The sequence below is a fragment of the Budorcas taxicolor genome, chromosome 10, assembly GCF_023091745.1.
Source record: "Budorcas taxicolor isolate Tak-1 chromosome 10, Takin1.1, whole genome shotgun sequence".
Taxonomy (NCBI): Eukaryota; Metazoa; Chordata; class Mammalia; order Artiodactyla; family Bovidae; genus Budorcas; species Budorcas taxicolor.
In genome coordinates this window covers 19,142,501-19,155,807 of record NC_068919.1, presented here as the reverse complement: position 1 = coordinate 19,155,807, position 13,307 = coordinate 19,142,501, and the positions used below count along the sequence as shown (strand labels likewise).

The following is a 13,307-nucleotide window of genomic DNA, read 5'->3' as shown; positions in this document are numbered from 1 at the left end:
CCCCAAATACATTTTATAACTGTTTATTGCATGTCTACTGAGAAACTATTGATTTTTATGTTGATCTTGTAACCACTAGAATAACAATTAAGTCTGTGAGAGTGTATTATTATGTGTCTATCTTCATCACAGCTCTGGCTGGCCCAGTGTCCAAATATAAGAATATCTGGGCCACTTTCTTATGATTTTTTCAGTTGAATATATATTCTCTAGGTAGTTCATGTTACCATCTTTCAAAGAATAATCATCTCTTCTTAATATATGAATCTTTTGTTTCTTTTTCATGCCTTTGTGCAATGACTAGAGCTTCCAGAACAATGCTGAGTAACAGTGGCGAGAGCAAGCCTTCTTAGGGGTTTTCCGCTAGCTGAACAATCTGGGGCTCTCCCTGGAAGAGAAGGTCCCAGGATCCAGTAGGCTCTTTAAGCGTAGGTTATCGCCCAGGAATCGTTACACAAGCACGGTATGGCTTGGGGGAGCCTAGTTAGCAGAAGCCTGGGTGGGGCAAGCAGCTGGATCCTGCCTGGGACACTCCAAATCCGGACCAACTACCGGGTTTGGGTGCTGGAGCGGGCGCGGGCCCCGTTTCCAGGGTGCAGGACAGCCTCTGGTCTACGCAAGCTTTTGCTCTTCCGCCTAGGGACCCACCGGCCCCATCAAGGGGTGCGCAGGGCAGGCAGGGCGGGCTCTCTGGCGCGGGGCCCTGCGTGGCTGGAATTCTGGGTGTGGCTGCGCTCTTGGCGCCGGGTGCCTGCGGGCTCTTCAGCCTTCCCAGGGCAGACGCAGAAAATGGGCTTGTGGTTCGCGGGCTGCGGCAGAGACACGCCGGGGGCAGAGGAGCGTCAGGTGAGGATGGCTGGGGAAGGCTGGACCAGGCAGGGAGGATTCGGACAACGGCAGCGTCCGCTCCCTCCGCCCGCGCTCAGTCGGGATGGGAGAGGTACAGTCCCTTCTCTTTCCCATCCCCCAGAATCTCCGTGGCCTTTCGCAGGATCCGAGGTCGGTGTGGCTCTGAGCTGGCCGGTGACCTAGGCTTCCGGCTGTGCTCGGCAGGATCCTCACTTGCGTTCAGGGGCCGGTGCTCACTGCCAGTCCCTGGATGCAGTCACCAGCGTGGGAGGGAGCTGGGAGGAGCAGACCGTTAGGTGTGGATTCAGACTCCCCACTGCCGCCTGGATCCTCTCCTGGTTGATAGTTAGGCTGCCCTTCAGCCTTCCTGCAGTTTGGCCTCCCAGCAAACTTCCTGCTTTTCCATTCCTCCTATCTGAAGCACTCCTTTTGCTTCCACGACAACCTATACGCCTGGTTTTCTTTCTGCCTCTTGGGCCACCTTCTCTTCGTCTCCTTGGGGCATTCCTCTTCCTCCTCCACACAGACTTTTTCTTTTTAAAAAAATACTTAGTTTTATTTATTTGGCTGCGCAAGGTCTTAGTTGCCACACTTGGGATCTTGATATTCATTCAACATGCAGGATGTTTAGTTGCAGCTTGGGAACTCTGAGAAGTGGCACGTGGGATAGAGTTCCCCATCCAGGGATGAAACCTAGGCCCCCTGCCCTGGGAGTGTGGAGTCTTAGCCACTGGGCCACCAGGGAAACCCCTTCCACCCGGTCTTTAAGTGTTGTAGTTCTTGAGGTCCCCTACTCTCCTCTCCACCCCCATCCTTTTTATGGAGAAATAACTCACACACCATAAAATTCATCCTTTCAAAATGTGCCATTCAGTGACTTTTACTGTATTCACAAAGTAGTGTAACCATGATCACTGTCTAATTCCAGAACAGTTTAATCATCCCCCCCAAATAAACCCTATGTGCCTTAGTCACTTCCCATTTCCCCTTCCCTCCAACCCCTGGCAACTACTGAGCTACTTTCTGTCTCTGTGGATCTGCCAGTTCTGGACATTCCCTGTACATGGAGTCATACAATGTGTGGCCTTTTGGAACTGGCCTTTCACTTAGCATAAAGTTTTAAGGTCCATCATGTTGCGGTATATATCAGTACTTCATTCCTTTGTATGACTGAATTATGTTCCACTGTATGGATATACCACATTTTGCTTATCCATTCATCAGCTGGGTGTTTGGGTTTCCATTTTTTGGCTATAATAGTAATGGTAATAGTAATAATAGTAATGGTAATAATGATCATAATGCTATGAGCATTCCTTTTTTGAAAACTTTAAAATTGTAGTACAGTTGATTTGTGATGTTAATTTCTGCTGTACAGCAAAGTGATTCAGTTATATACATATATACATTCTTTTAATACTCTTTCCCATTATTGCTTAGATTTTCCCTGGTGGCTCAGATGGTAACATGTCTGCCTACACTGTGGGAGACCCGGGTTCGATCCCTGGGTGGGGAAGATCCTCTGGAGAAGGAAATGGCAACCCACTCCAGGACTCTCGCCTGGAAAATCCCATGGACAGAGGAGCCTGGTAGGCTACAGTCCATGGGGTCGCAGAGTCAGACACGACTGAGCGACTTCACCTCACCTCTTCACCTCATTGTAGCCTATTATAGGATATTGAATATAGTTCCCTGTGTTATACAGTAGGACTTTTAGTATGATAATCTCTGCGTCCATCCATGTTGCTGCAGATGGCATTCTTTCATTCTTTTTATGGCTGAGTAGTATTCCATTGTGTATATACCACAGCTTCTTCATTCATGCACCTGTTGATGGACATTTAGGTTGTTTTCATGCTGTGGCTATTACAAATAGCAGCCAAGTGCTGCTATGAACATAGGCTTGCATGTGTCTTTTTGAATTGTAGTTTTGTCCGGATATATGCCCAGGAGTGGGATTGCTGGATTATATGGGAATTCTGTTTTTAGTTTTGAGGAATCTCTGTACTGTTTTCCATAGTGGCTGCACCAATTTACATTCCTTCCAACAGGGTAGGAAGGTTCCCTTTGCTATGAGCATTCTTGTACAAGATTTTGTGTCCATATATATTTTCAGTTTTGGGGGGTATGTACCTAGAAGCAGAATTGCTGGGTCGTATAGTAAATGTTTAACCATTTGAAGAATCACCAAACTGTTTTCCAAAGCAGTTGCACCATTTTACAATCCCAGGAGCAGTGTATGAGGGTTCCAGTTTCTCCTCATCATCACCAACACCTGATGTAAATTACAGCCCCTTGGGGACGTAAAGTGGTATCTCATTGTGGTTTTGATTTGTATTTCCTTGATGACTAATGATGTTGAGCATCTTTTTGTGTACTTAATGGTCATTTGATATCTCCGTTGGAAAAGTGTTTATGTAAACATTTGCCCATTTTTAGTTGGATTATTTGTCTTTTTATTGTTCAGTTTTAAGAATTCTTTTTAAAAATTTTAATTGTGGATTAAAAAACACATAACATAAAATTTACCATCTTAACCATTTCTAAGTTCATTTGTACAGTTCAATAGTGTTAAATATACATATTCATATTATTGTACAACCAGTTTCCAGAACTTTTTCACCTTGCAACCTAAAACTCTACATCCATTAAATAACTCTCCACCCACCTCAACCCCCAACCCCAGCCTCTGCCAACCACCATTCTGCTTTCTGTTTTTATGAATCTGACTACTCTAGGTCCTTCATGTAAGTGGAGTCATAAAGCATTTGTATTTTTGTGATTGGCTCTTTTTCACTTAGTATAATACCTACAAGGTTGTAAGAGTTTTTAAAATATATTCTAGATACTAGTCCCTTATCAGATCTCTGATTTACACTATTTTCTCTATTAGTCACCTTTTCACTTTTTCAGTGATGTCACTAGCGGTACAAAAGTTTCTAATTTTGATGTAGTTCAGCGTATCTATTCTTCTGCTGTTTCTTGTGCTTCGGGTGTCATATCTTAAGAGATTGAGAGTCAGGAGCAAAGAGAACGTCTGTGCTGTGCTCACTCACGTCCAGCTCTTTGTGAAGTTATGGACGGTTGCCTGCGGCCCATGATTTTCCAGGCAAGAATACTGGAGTGGGTTGCCATTTCCTACTCCAGGGGATCTTCCTGACCCAGGGACTAAACCCACGTCTCTTGTGTCTCCTGAACAGCAGGCAAGAATCTTACAAGACTGTTGCCTAATCAGAGATTTACACCCATGATTTCTTCTAAGAGTTTTAGCACTGACATTTAAAACAAAGTGTATTTATTTATCTGGCTGCATCGAGTCTTGGTTGTGGCACGCAGGACCTTTCTTGGTGGTGCACGGACTGTCTATTTGTGGCACACGGGCTCTGGAGCATAAGAGTTCAGTAGTCGGGACATGCTGGCTTACCTGCTCTGCAGCATGTGGGATCTTAGTTCCCCAACCAGGGATTGAATCTGAGTCTCTCGCAGGATCAAGGCAGAATCTTTTTTTTTGTTAATTTAATAACTGCATTTGTTTATTTAGTTTTGGCTGTGCTGGGTCTTGGTTGCTGTGTGGGCTTTCCTTTAGTTGCAGTGTGCAGGCTTCTCATGGTGGTGGCTTCTCTTGTTGCAGAGCACAGCCTCTAGGGCCCTCAGGCTTCAGTAGTTGCAGCTCGTGGGCTCCATACTTGTGGCTCCCGGGCTCTACAGCACAGACTCAACAGGTGAGTTAGTTGCTCAGTAGTTTATAGGAGTTAAACTCAATGAGTTTATAGGAGGGAGGCAGAGTGGCCGGGCTTAGTTGCTGCATGGCATGTAGGATCTTCCTGGATCCTGGATTGGCCTGTAGATTCTTTACCACTGAGCCACCAGGGAAGCCCCTGCGAGGTGGATTCTCAACCACTGGACCACTAGGAAAGTCCCAGCTCTGACATTTTTGAGTTAGTTTTTGTACATGCTGTGAGATAGGGATCCAACTTAATTCCCTGGCCTGTGGATGTCCAGTTGTTCCTGCACCATTTGTTGAAAAGTCTGCTCTCTGCCCCACTGTTCTGGTCTTGGCACCCTTGTCCATAGCTTCTCTTCTTTAGGGGAGAAGAAGATTCCCTGAGGGATCTTCCTAGCTCCTGTACCCATTCATGGGCCAATAACTCAGGAATTTCTCCCTTCAGCTTGGAGCTTTCTTCTAAGCTCCTGACTCATATATAACTTGACATCTCTACTTAAATGCTTCTCACATATCTTTAAGACTGAACTCATGACTATTCTCCTGCTTTGTCTCAGCAAAAGAGAGCAGTATCCTACTTACTTAAGCCAGAAATCTAAAATCATATATGACACATTTTCCCTTACACCCCACAGCCACTTGATCACCAAGTCCAGATTGGTTCTACTTAGAGATACATGTATTGTGAATCCCTCCCCCACCTTCCATCACCACGACTGCCACCAAGTCTGAGACATCATCTCTCTGCTGGAATATAATCTCCTAACTGGTCTGTCTCCATGGAAAATTCTAAACTTATACAAATGAGGAGACTGGGACTTCCCTGGTGGTGCAGTGGATAGGAATCCGCCTGCCAGTGCAGGGTTCGATCCCTGGTCCAGGAAGATCTCACATGCTGCAGGGCAACTCAGCTCCTGCACCACCACTACTGAGCCCATGCTCTGGAGCCTGTGAGCCACAACTACGGAAGCCCACATGCCTACAGCCCGTGCTACGCAACAAGGAAAGCCACCACAAGGTGAAGTCCGTGCACTGCAAGGAAGAGTAGCCCCTGCTCTCTGCAACTAGAGAAAGCCCTTGCTAAGCCACAAAGACCCAGTGCAGCCAAAAATTAAAAAAAAAAAAAGAATGAATAAAAAAAAAAGAATCACAGCTACTCTCTGGGTATCAAAAAAAAGAGGAGAGTTGTAGGATGGACTCCCCCTCCATCCTAGGCTCCTGGCAACTTCTCCTGGGATCAGAGTTCTTCTGACCACAGAGTCAGTGACCATTTATCCATCACTACCAACTACCAACATAAGGTTGTCCCCGTTTCATCAATACTCATCCTCTACGCCCCCTGTCCCACACCGTTTTGTATTTGAGACAAATCTATGTCTTAGGGTGATCTGTGACCACGTCCACGTATGCCAGCTCAAACAGATGCTGCTCCATACTGTTTAAACATACAAAATTGATAGTGTCTTTTCCCTTTTAAATCCCTTCATTGGTTCCCCCTAGCTTTTAAGAGAATGACAAAAACCCTTACTGGGGCCCACTGGGCCCTGCATGATCTACCCTGCCTACCTCTCCAGCCCTGTTGCTCATTACTTCACTGCTCACCTCCACCTTCCAGACCCAAAGGCTCTGTTTATGTTTCCCCTATGTGCTATATATATCTGGCCTCAGGGCTTTTGCACATCAGAAACCCTCTAAACAGTGGTCCCCAACCTTTTTGGCACCAGGGACCAGCTTCATGGAAGACAATTTTTCCACAGATGGGTGGGGGGAATGGGTGGTTTCAGGATGATTCAAGCACATTATAGTTATTGTGCACTCTATTTCTATTACTATTACATCAGCTCTGCCTCAGATCATCGTCAGATCCCAGAGGTAGGGAACCCCTGCTCTACAGTGACCCCTCCCCAGTACCCTCCAACCCTCCCCTCCCCCGCCAGCCCATTGGTCTGACTAGCACTGCCATCAGGGCAAATGCTGCTGCTGTGTCTTCAGGGAAGTCTTCCCCTCTCTCTGCGGCTGATTCAGGGCTCCTTGATTGAGGCGCTCTCAGACCCTGTGCTTTGCCTTCACAGTACACATTACACAGTTACAATTATGTATTGATCTCTATAAATATTTGTTTCACGTCTGCCTCTCCCACCAAGCATTTTGGGGATAGTAGTTTGTCTCATGCCTCTTCGTACACACAGGACTTACACAGAGCTAAGTGAGTCCAGGCATTCAGTTGGAGTTTAGAGGAGGGAGGCACAGTGGCCAGCAGCCTTTGAGGGCTACGCTGTTGCCAGCCTCTGCTGGGGTCGGCGTTCTTCTGACCACAGTGAGCCAGTGGCTAGCTTTTGCTCACCCAGTCCTGGGCTCGGCTTTGTTGTTCCCTCAGACAACATTTGCTTTCTCTCCTGGCTGGAGACTTTCTTGCCCCTTTGCTGAGGAGTAACTGAGGCCCAGAAGGAGAGAGTGGCTTCCCCAAGGCTGTGAGAGGTTCTTTCAGGCCTGCCTCCCTGTCCCCACGCCCAGGGTCTTTCGGGACCCTGAGACCTCTCAAGACCCCAGTGCTCTGAGAAGAGCTGAGTGGGTTTCCAAAGCTAGCGCGATTCTGAGATGGGTGTCCCAGACTGCGCCGCGTGAGATCTGTGGATGGACAGAGTTGACTTGTCTTGGGAGCAGCCATCCTTCCTGGCAGCCTGGAGCATCTGAGGGTGTCTGTGGGCCCTCCACTCAGCAGGCCCGGCGGAGGGTGGCCCCCAGGAGCACAGGAGTGCTCTGTTTCTTAATGAATGCAAGTCTGTGTTTAGACCTGAATGACCAGCTTCTAGTCTGGAAACAGCCAGGCCCCAAGTGGCCTGCCAAGAAAAAGTGGTCTGTGACCAGGTCCAGGGGTGCCAGCTCACCCTGATTCTGCTCCAGCAGTGGGCACAATGGGACGGGGCCAGCGACAGGCGGGTCACTCTGCAGGACCAGCTCCCTGCTCCATCGTAGCCTGGGCTTTGTAGGAAATCCTGGATGTCTCCCGGAGCGAAGATTCCAGGTTTCGGCTGTTTGTCCAGCGTCTCCCTGGTGACTGTTCTCCGTCTGCAAGTCTTTGCTCTCTGGCCAGGAAGGGGGCCAATTGTTGGTCTCAGACCTCTGGTAGGGGGAGAAGAGAGGACAGGATCCTGAGTATGGCTGGGTCTGAGCTCAAGGGGTGGGAGACTGTTCGTGGGTGCCGCCCCAGGTGTGAAGAGGGCCCTTCCACAGGCGCTGTCATCAGGAATAAGATTCAGTCACACAGGACATGTATGAAGCTTTGTGGGTAGAGTGAGGGGCCTGGTGGTGCCTCCATCTCTGCTTCCCATGGGCTGCTCACCTCTAGGCATCTTTCAGGGACGAGGGAGGTGGGGCAGGGTGCAGGCAGGGGTGGGAGGCTCAGTTGGCAAGACTGGGAGAACCCGCCCCTTGACCAACACTGGGCCGTGACCTCTCTCAGATCCTCACAGAAACCCTGACCAGCTGCAGGGAGAGGGGATTCTCCCCTCTTTACAGAGGAGGAAGCAGACTCAGAGGAGGAGCCTGGGGGTCAGCGGGGAGGGAGCCAGAGGCAAACTTGAGCGGTTGCCCTCACTCCAGGTTCTTAGGTTTGCATCCCGAGCCCCCACTGATGCTAAAGAAACTACACAGAGGAGTTCCCTACAGAAAGCATTTGTCTACCCAGTCAACAGCTATTGAGCACTTACTGTATGCCTGGAGTTATGCCAGGCCCTGGGGTAAGACAGGAAGTGGGGAGACAAGCCACAGCAACAGGCAAGGCGGCAAGGAGCTCTCTGGGCAGATGAAGGGAGGGCACAAGGAGGGAGGGCTCTGCGTTGCTGGAGGCACAGGCTGGCCAGGCTTCGGGGGGAGAGGTGCTGAGGGATGGCAGCGAGGGGGTTTCCACCTGGGGCAGGAGCAGCTTAGCTGGGTGAGGGCCCTGCCAGGGCTGGGAGCGGGGGCTCATTAGCATCGCTCCCAGAGGCAGGGGAGGAGTCAGCCTGAGCACTTTGCCCCTGAATTCTGTCCCCATGAGGAGCAGGGCCATCCTGGTGTACTGAGAGAGCCCAGTCCTGGGCGGGAGGTCAGGGGGCAGGGAAAAGGTGTGGGGCCCCTTAACCAGGGCTGGTCCAGTCCACCAAACAGCTTGACTACTGAAAGACAATGGGACCAGCCTAGCTCTCGGCCCACCCAGCTCCCACTCAATGGGAGGACCCAGGGTTTCTGAGATCCTGGGAGGTAGGAGTTCTTATTAGCACCAGAGCTCAAAGGGGTCCTTGTTCAGGCTGAATCCAGCTGCCCCAAGAGGGCGGGGCCAGCCCACATCTCCTGAGCAACTAGCTCTCCCAGTTTGTTTGGTTCTCGGAGTCGGGAAAATAAAATCTGGTGGAGGGGTCTTATCTAAGGAACCCTACTTCCCAGTGGGGCTCCTGCATGGTCATCTCAGCTCAATAGAGTCACTCTCTGCCTCCCCGAGTCCCCCTCTACTGGCCCTATGGGGAGAGTGGGGGGCTAGCCCTGCAGCGGGAAAAACTCGAGGAAAGGACAGAATTTGGGGGCCCCAAGCCCCTCCAAGCAGTGTGTGGACTTTTCAGCCAGACTGAAGTTTGAATTCCAGCTCCACTACTCTCCAGTTATGTGGTCAAGAGCAAGGAACTTTACCTCTCTGGGTCTCAGTTTCCTTATCTGTGTAATGGGGATGATGCATCTCTGTTGTGTGACTAGAGTTGGACTGAGATTAGGGGAAATCATGAGCCAGATTCCTTCATCTCCTTCTCCCTGAGGGCTCCCTTGTTAACAGGGCCAGACTTGATCTGAACCTTCTTCAGCGTTCTCTTCCCTCTCCTGGCCCTGAAGGCTCATTGCGAGTATGGTACCCCCAGCTGTGGGTATCAGACCTCTATGGAGTCCTGGCCCTGCTCTGCCAGTGAGCACAGCTGAGCTTCCCTCCTTCACCCGTGGGTGAACTGTAAGTTGTACCACCTGCCCCCATTGTGTCTTTTGTGTCTTAAAGGACATCGGATATCTGTCCTCATGTGTGGTCTTTGGGCAAACCAGGTGTAGGAGATTTTGGTCTTAGCTGCAAGAGCCTGGGCTCTGGAAGCAGAATTGAAAGCTAAGGAGCAGGCGAGGGGAGCAGACCCTCTTTGCTGTCTCCCAGATGCAGTGCTTGGCCCACAGCCCGCCTGCTTCTTTCTCTCTTTTAAAAAGATATTTACTTGGCTGCACTAGGTCTTAGCATTGAACTGTTAGTTGTGGCACGTGGGATTTTAGTTCCCTGACCAGGTATCAAACCCTGGGTCCCCTGCATTGTAAGGGCGGAGTCTTAGCCACTGGACCACCAGGGAAGGCTCCACCTGCTTCTCTGTCTACTCTCTTCCTCACTGTAGATCCAGTCTCCAGGTCCACCCAGTGACTCTGGCCAAGTACACGTGCAGCTCTCTCCTGCCAGCTCACTGCCTCTGGCCGCCCACCTCCACCTCCCATATCTCCCAGTTAGGATTCATCAGAAAGAGAACCTGACGGGCCAGCTCAGTTTTTCATTCTAGAGAGGCTGCTGGTCGGCTTGCAGGTGGCTTTGCTCAGGTCTGGAGCACACCTGTGGCACTGTTGGCCACGGCCAGAGTCCTCTGCACAAACGGGGCAGTCTTGGGAAGCCGGGTCTCTGATCCTCCATGTCTCCCATTATTTTGAAACAGCTGAAGGCTGTAAAGGGAAACTAAGCATATTCCTGGCCCAGGGGTTCTCAGAAAGCTCCCGGGAAGGAGGATTTATGACTAGGCTTCATGCCTGCCACACCCTGAGTCCTTTGCCAGGGTTGCTGAGCAGGACAGATGGATTGGCACCCAGCATGTGGCCCCCAACTCAGAGCCCCATCCCTTACATTCAGTGTGGAGTTCAGTTATGGGATTCTCTCCCCCTGCCTTAAAAACAAACAAACAAAAAAAAACCAACCTTTATTTACTTAGCTGCCTTGGGTCTTAGTTGTGGCACAAGGAATCTAGTTCCCTGACCAGGGATCAAACCCACGCCCCCTGTGTTGGGAGCGTGGAGTCTTAGCTACCCGACCACCAGGGAAATCTTACCTTTTCTTGTGGGTGGAAAGGGTGAAGCTGTTGTTGTCTTGCATATGGACATAAGAAAATTATTAGCAAATAAGTGCAGTGCAGCTTCTGTGTAAGAAATCATAGAGTGATTTTTTGCAAAGGCAGATTGCCTTTCATCTTCTGATTTCAGTGTTTTGATTGAACCTGACTCTGAGCTCAGTTGATGAGCCTGACTCTGTCCACATGATTCCAGTTTCCCTTGGAGAGAGGTCTTGTTAACCAGTTTTGGGGTGGTATGTGGGGAAAGTGGCCCCGAGAGAAAGCTAGGGAGGTTCTTGGGAAGGACATAGTGTAGTTCAGGCTGGCCCTGCCACACGAGAAGGCAGGTCTTACTTCCTTGGCACAACTCAGTAAATGAACTCTGTGACTTTCACAGATGAAAGAAATCTCTATTAACAGTGTGATTCCCTGTCTTGTCAAGGATGTTCCTGGAACTCTGGAGGGCCAGGTGGAGGCACAGGAGGGTCAGGGCCCCAGGTCCAGAGCCCAGGAGGGAGGATTAGCCATGGAGACCAGGAAGTCCGCGTCTCCCTCTGAACCACAAAGAAAGGAGGGGTTTAAAATCACCTGAGAGCTTTTAAAAGTCTGAAGTTGAAACTCATGACCCAGCATTTCCAATCCTAAGTGTTTATCCGTAGGAACGAATACTTGTGACTGCCAGACAGGTGCTGGAATGTTTGTAGCAAGGGTATTGTAATAGGCAAAAACTGAAAACTCAACAGCAACATGCCCTTCAATGGTAAAATTAATCAATCAATTGCAATCTGTCCATATACTGGAATTCTAAAGATTGGTGAAAATGCAGTTTGCAACCACACGCAGCACTGTGGATGAGTCTCACATGTATGTTGCCGAGTAGAAGAACATGTACCATATGATTCCAGCCATAGAAAGTCCCTGAAAAGGCAGAGACAATCCGTGCTGCTGGAATCAGGCTGATATTTATCACTGACCCAAGGCGGGGGGTAGGGGCAGTAGGAAGAAGCAGGAGGGGCTTTGAGGGGGCAGGTTTTCAGGTTTGGTCCATTGGCAAAATACATTGCACTGTACACTTATTTTCTGTGCACTCTTTAATATGTAAATGAAATGTCAGTAACAAGTTAAAAACGTGTAGTTACCTAAATGCTCTCCCCAGAGATCCTGATTTAATTGGTCTGAGAACAGGGCTCAGGCATCATTTTTGTTTGGATGGTTTTTTAAAAAGCTCTAGGGGTAATTCTAGTGTGCCCCCAGCAGAGTTAACAGAATGGTCTCTTTTCTCTGTGAAGTAAGTGGTGAGCTGTGTGTTGAGGGGTAGAGCTGGGGGAGTTTGGAGGTGCCCTAAGGTCCAGGCCACGGAGCCCCAGTGGCTGATGTTCCTTCCAGGATGTGTCTGTCCCTCAGTGGCTCTATCCGTGGCCGGTGGCGTTGCATTCTCAGGGGCTGCTGCTGTGTTTTCTGTTTGGAAGAGGTCTCTCCTTGGACCAACCAGGGCCCAGCATCCTGGCTGCTTGCAGGAGAGAGTGGAGCTGTCCTTGGCCTTGAGAAGAGCTGACAGGACCCACAGGATGCTCTGGCAGCTCAGATGCCCATTAGGAGACAACTTGGGAGAGTGTGTGGACACCCACCCTGGGGTAGGAGACACCCAAGGGGACCCTCCTGTGACCACGCAGTCCTAGCTGGTTCACACTGTCAGGCCTGGCCAAGTTTTCCACTTCAGCATCAGCCACGGGCACTGCTGTTGCCTGAGGCTTGAGGAGTCTCGGCGGGAGGTTTGCACAGTGGTTAGGGGAGGTTGTGGGCGGGCGGCTGGGTAAGGCAACGGAGTGCCAGTGAGCACTACTGTGAGGGCAGGAGTGGCCCAGCCTGTGCTTTCCCCCACATACCCCATCCCATGCTGTCTGAGCCACTTTATCCTCTTCTGTATGCCTTCTGCCTCCCACCTGAGCTCCTCTTTGATTATTCAGCCAGCACGGATTGAATGCCTGGTGCTGCTGGGCTGGGCTGTCTGCCTGCTCCACAGGCTGGGGATCCTGGAAGGGCCTATCTGTGGGTGACCCCCATCAGCTCCTGTCCACCACCGCTCCCCTTACTGCTGGGCACCTATCATTCTCTGGACCTCCTTCACTCTTTTTGTAAAAAATCATTTATTTATTTGGCTGCACTGGGTCTTAGTTGAGGCATGCAGGATCTAGTTCCCTGACCAGGGATCAAACTTGGGCCCCCTGCATTGTGAGCTCAGAGTCTTAGCCACTGGATCACAGGGGAAGCCCCTCCTTCACACTTACTGTCTGGCTTTTTTTCCTCCCCTTCTCCATCTTCAAGTGTCAACATGCCTCTTTTTCGGTCTCTCCTTCATACTCATTCCTTTAGCAAACATTGGGTGCCTACTGTGTGCTGGGGGTACAGAGATTTAGAAGACACACGCCTGGTAGAGCTCAGATGTCTAAACAGACAAGCAATGGGGTGGTAAGTGCAGGAGCAGCAGCATGAAAAAAGGGGCAAGGGACCACAGAGGAGGGATGCCCAGCTCTGCTGGGGGAAAGCTGGGAAGGCTTCACAGAGGAGGTGATAGCTGAGCTGAACCTGGAAGGATGATTGGGGAATTCTCCAGGTAGATAAGCATGGCAAGGAATCTAAGGAAG

At 50.0% G+C, this 13,307-nt stretch overlaps 1 protein-coding gene across 1 annotated transcript in view; it reads left to right on the top strand.

Moving 5' to 3' along the window:
* Positions 1-465: 465 nt before the first annotated feature.
* The window catches only part of GRAMD2A (GRAM domain containing 2A), a 25,795-nt gene continuing 12,953 nt past the window's right edge, over positions 466-13,307 (top strand). Inside the window, exons 1-2 of the mRNA XM_052646873.1 lie at positions 466-846; positions 1,054-1,145. Coding sequence (XP_052502833.1) covers positions 466-846; positions 1,054-1,145 — 473 coding nt within the window. The remainder of the gene's footprint in view (positions 847-1,053; positions 1,146-13,307) is intronic.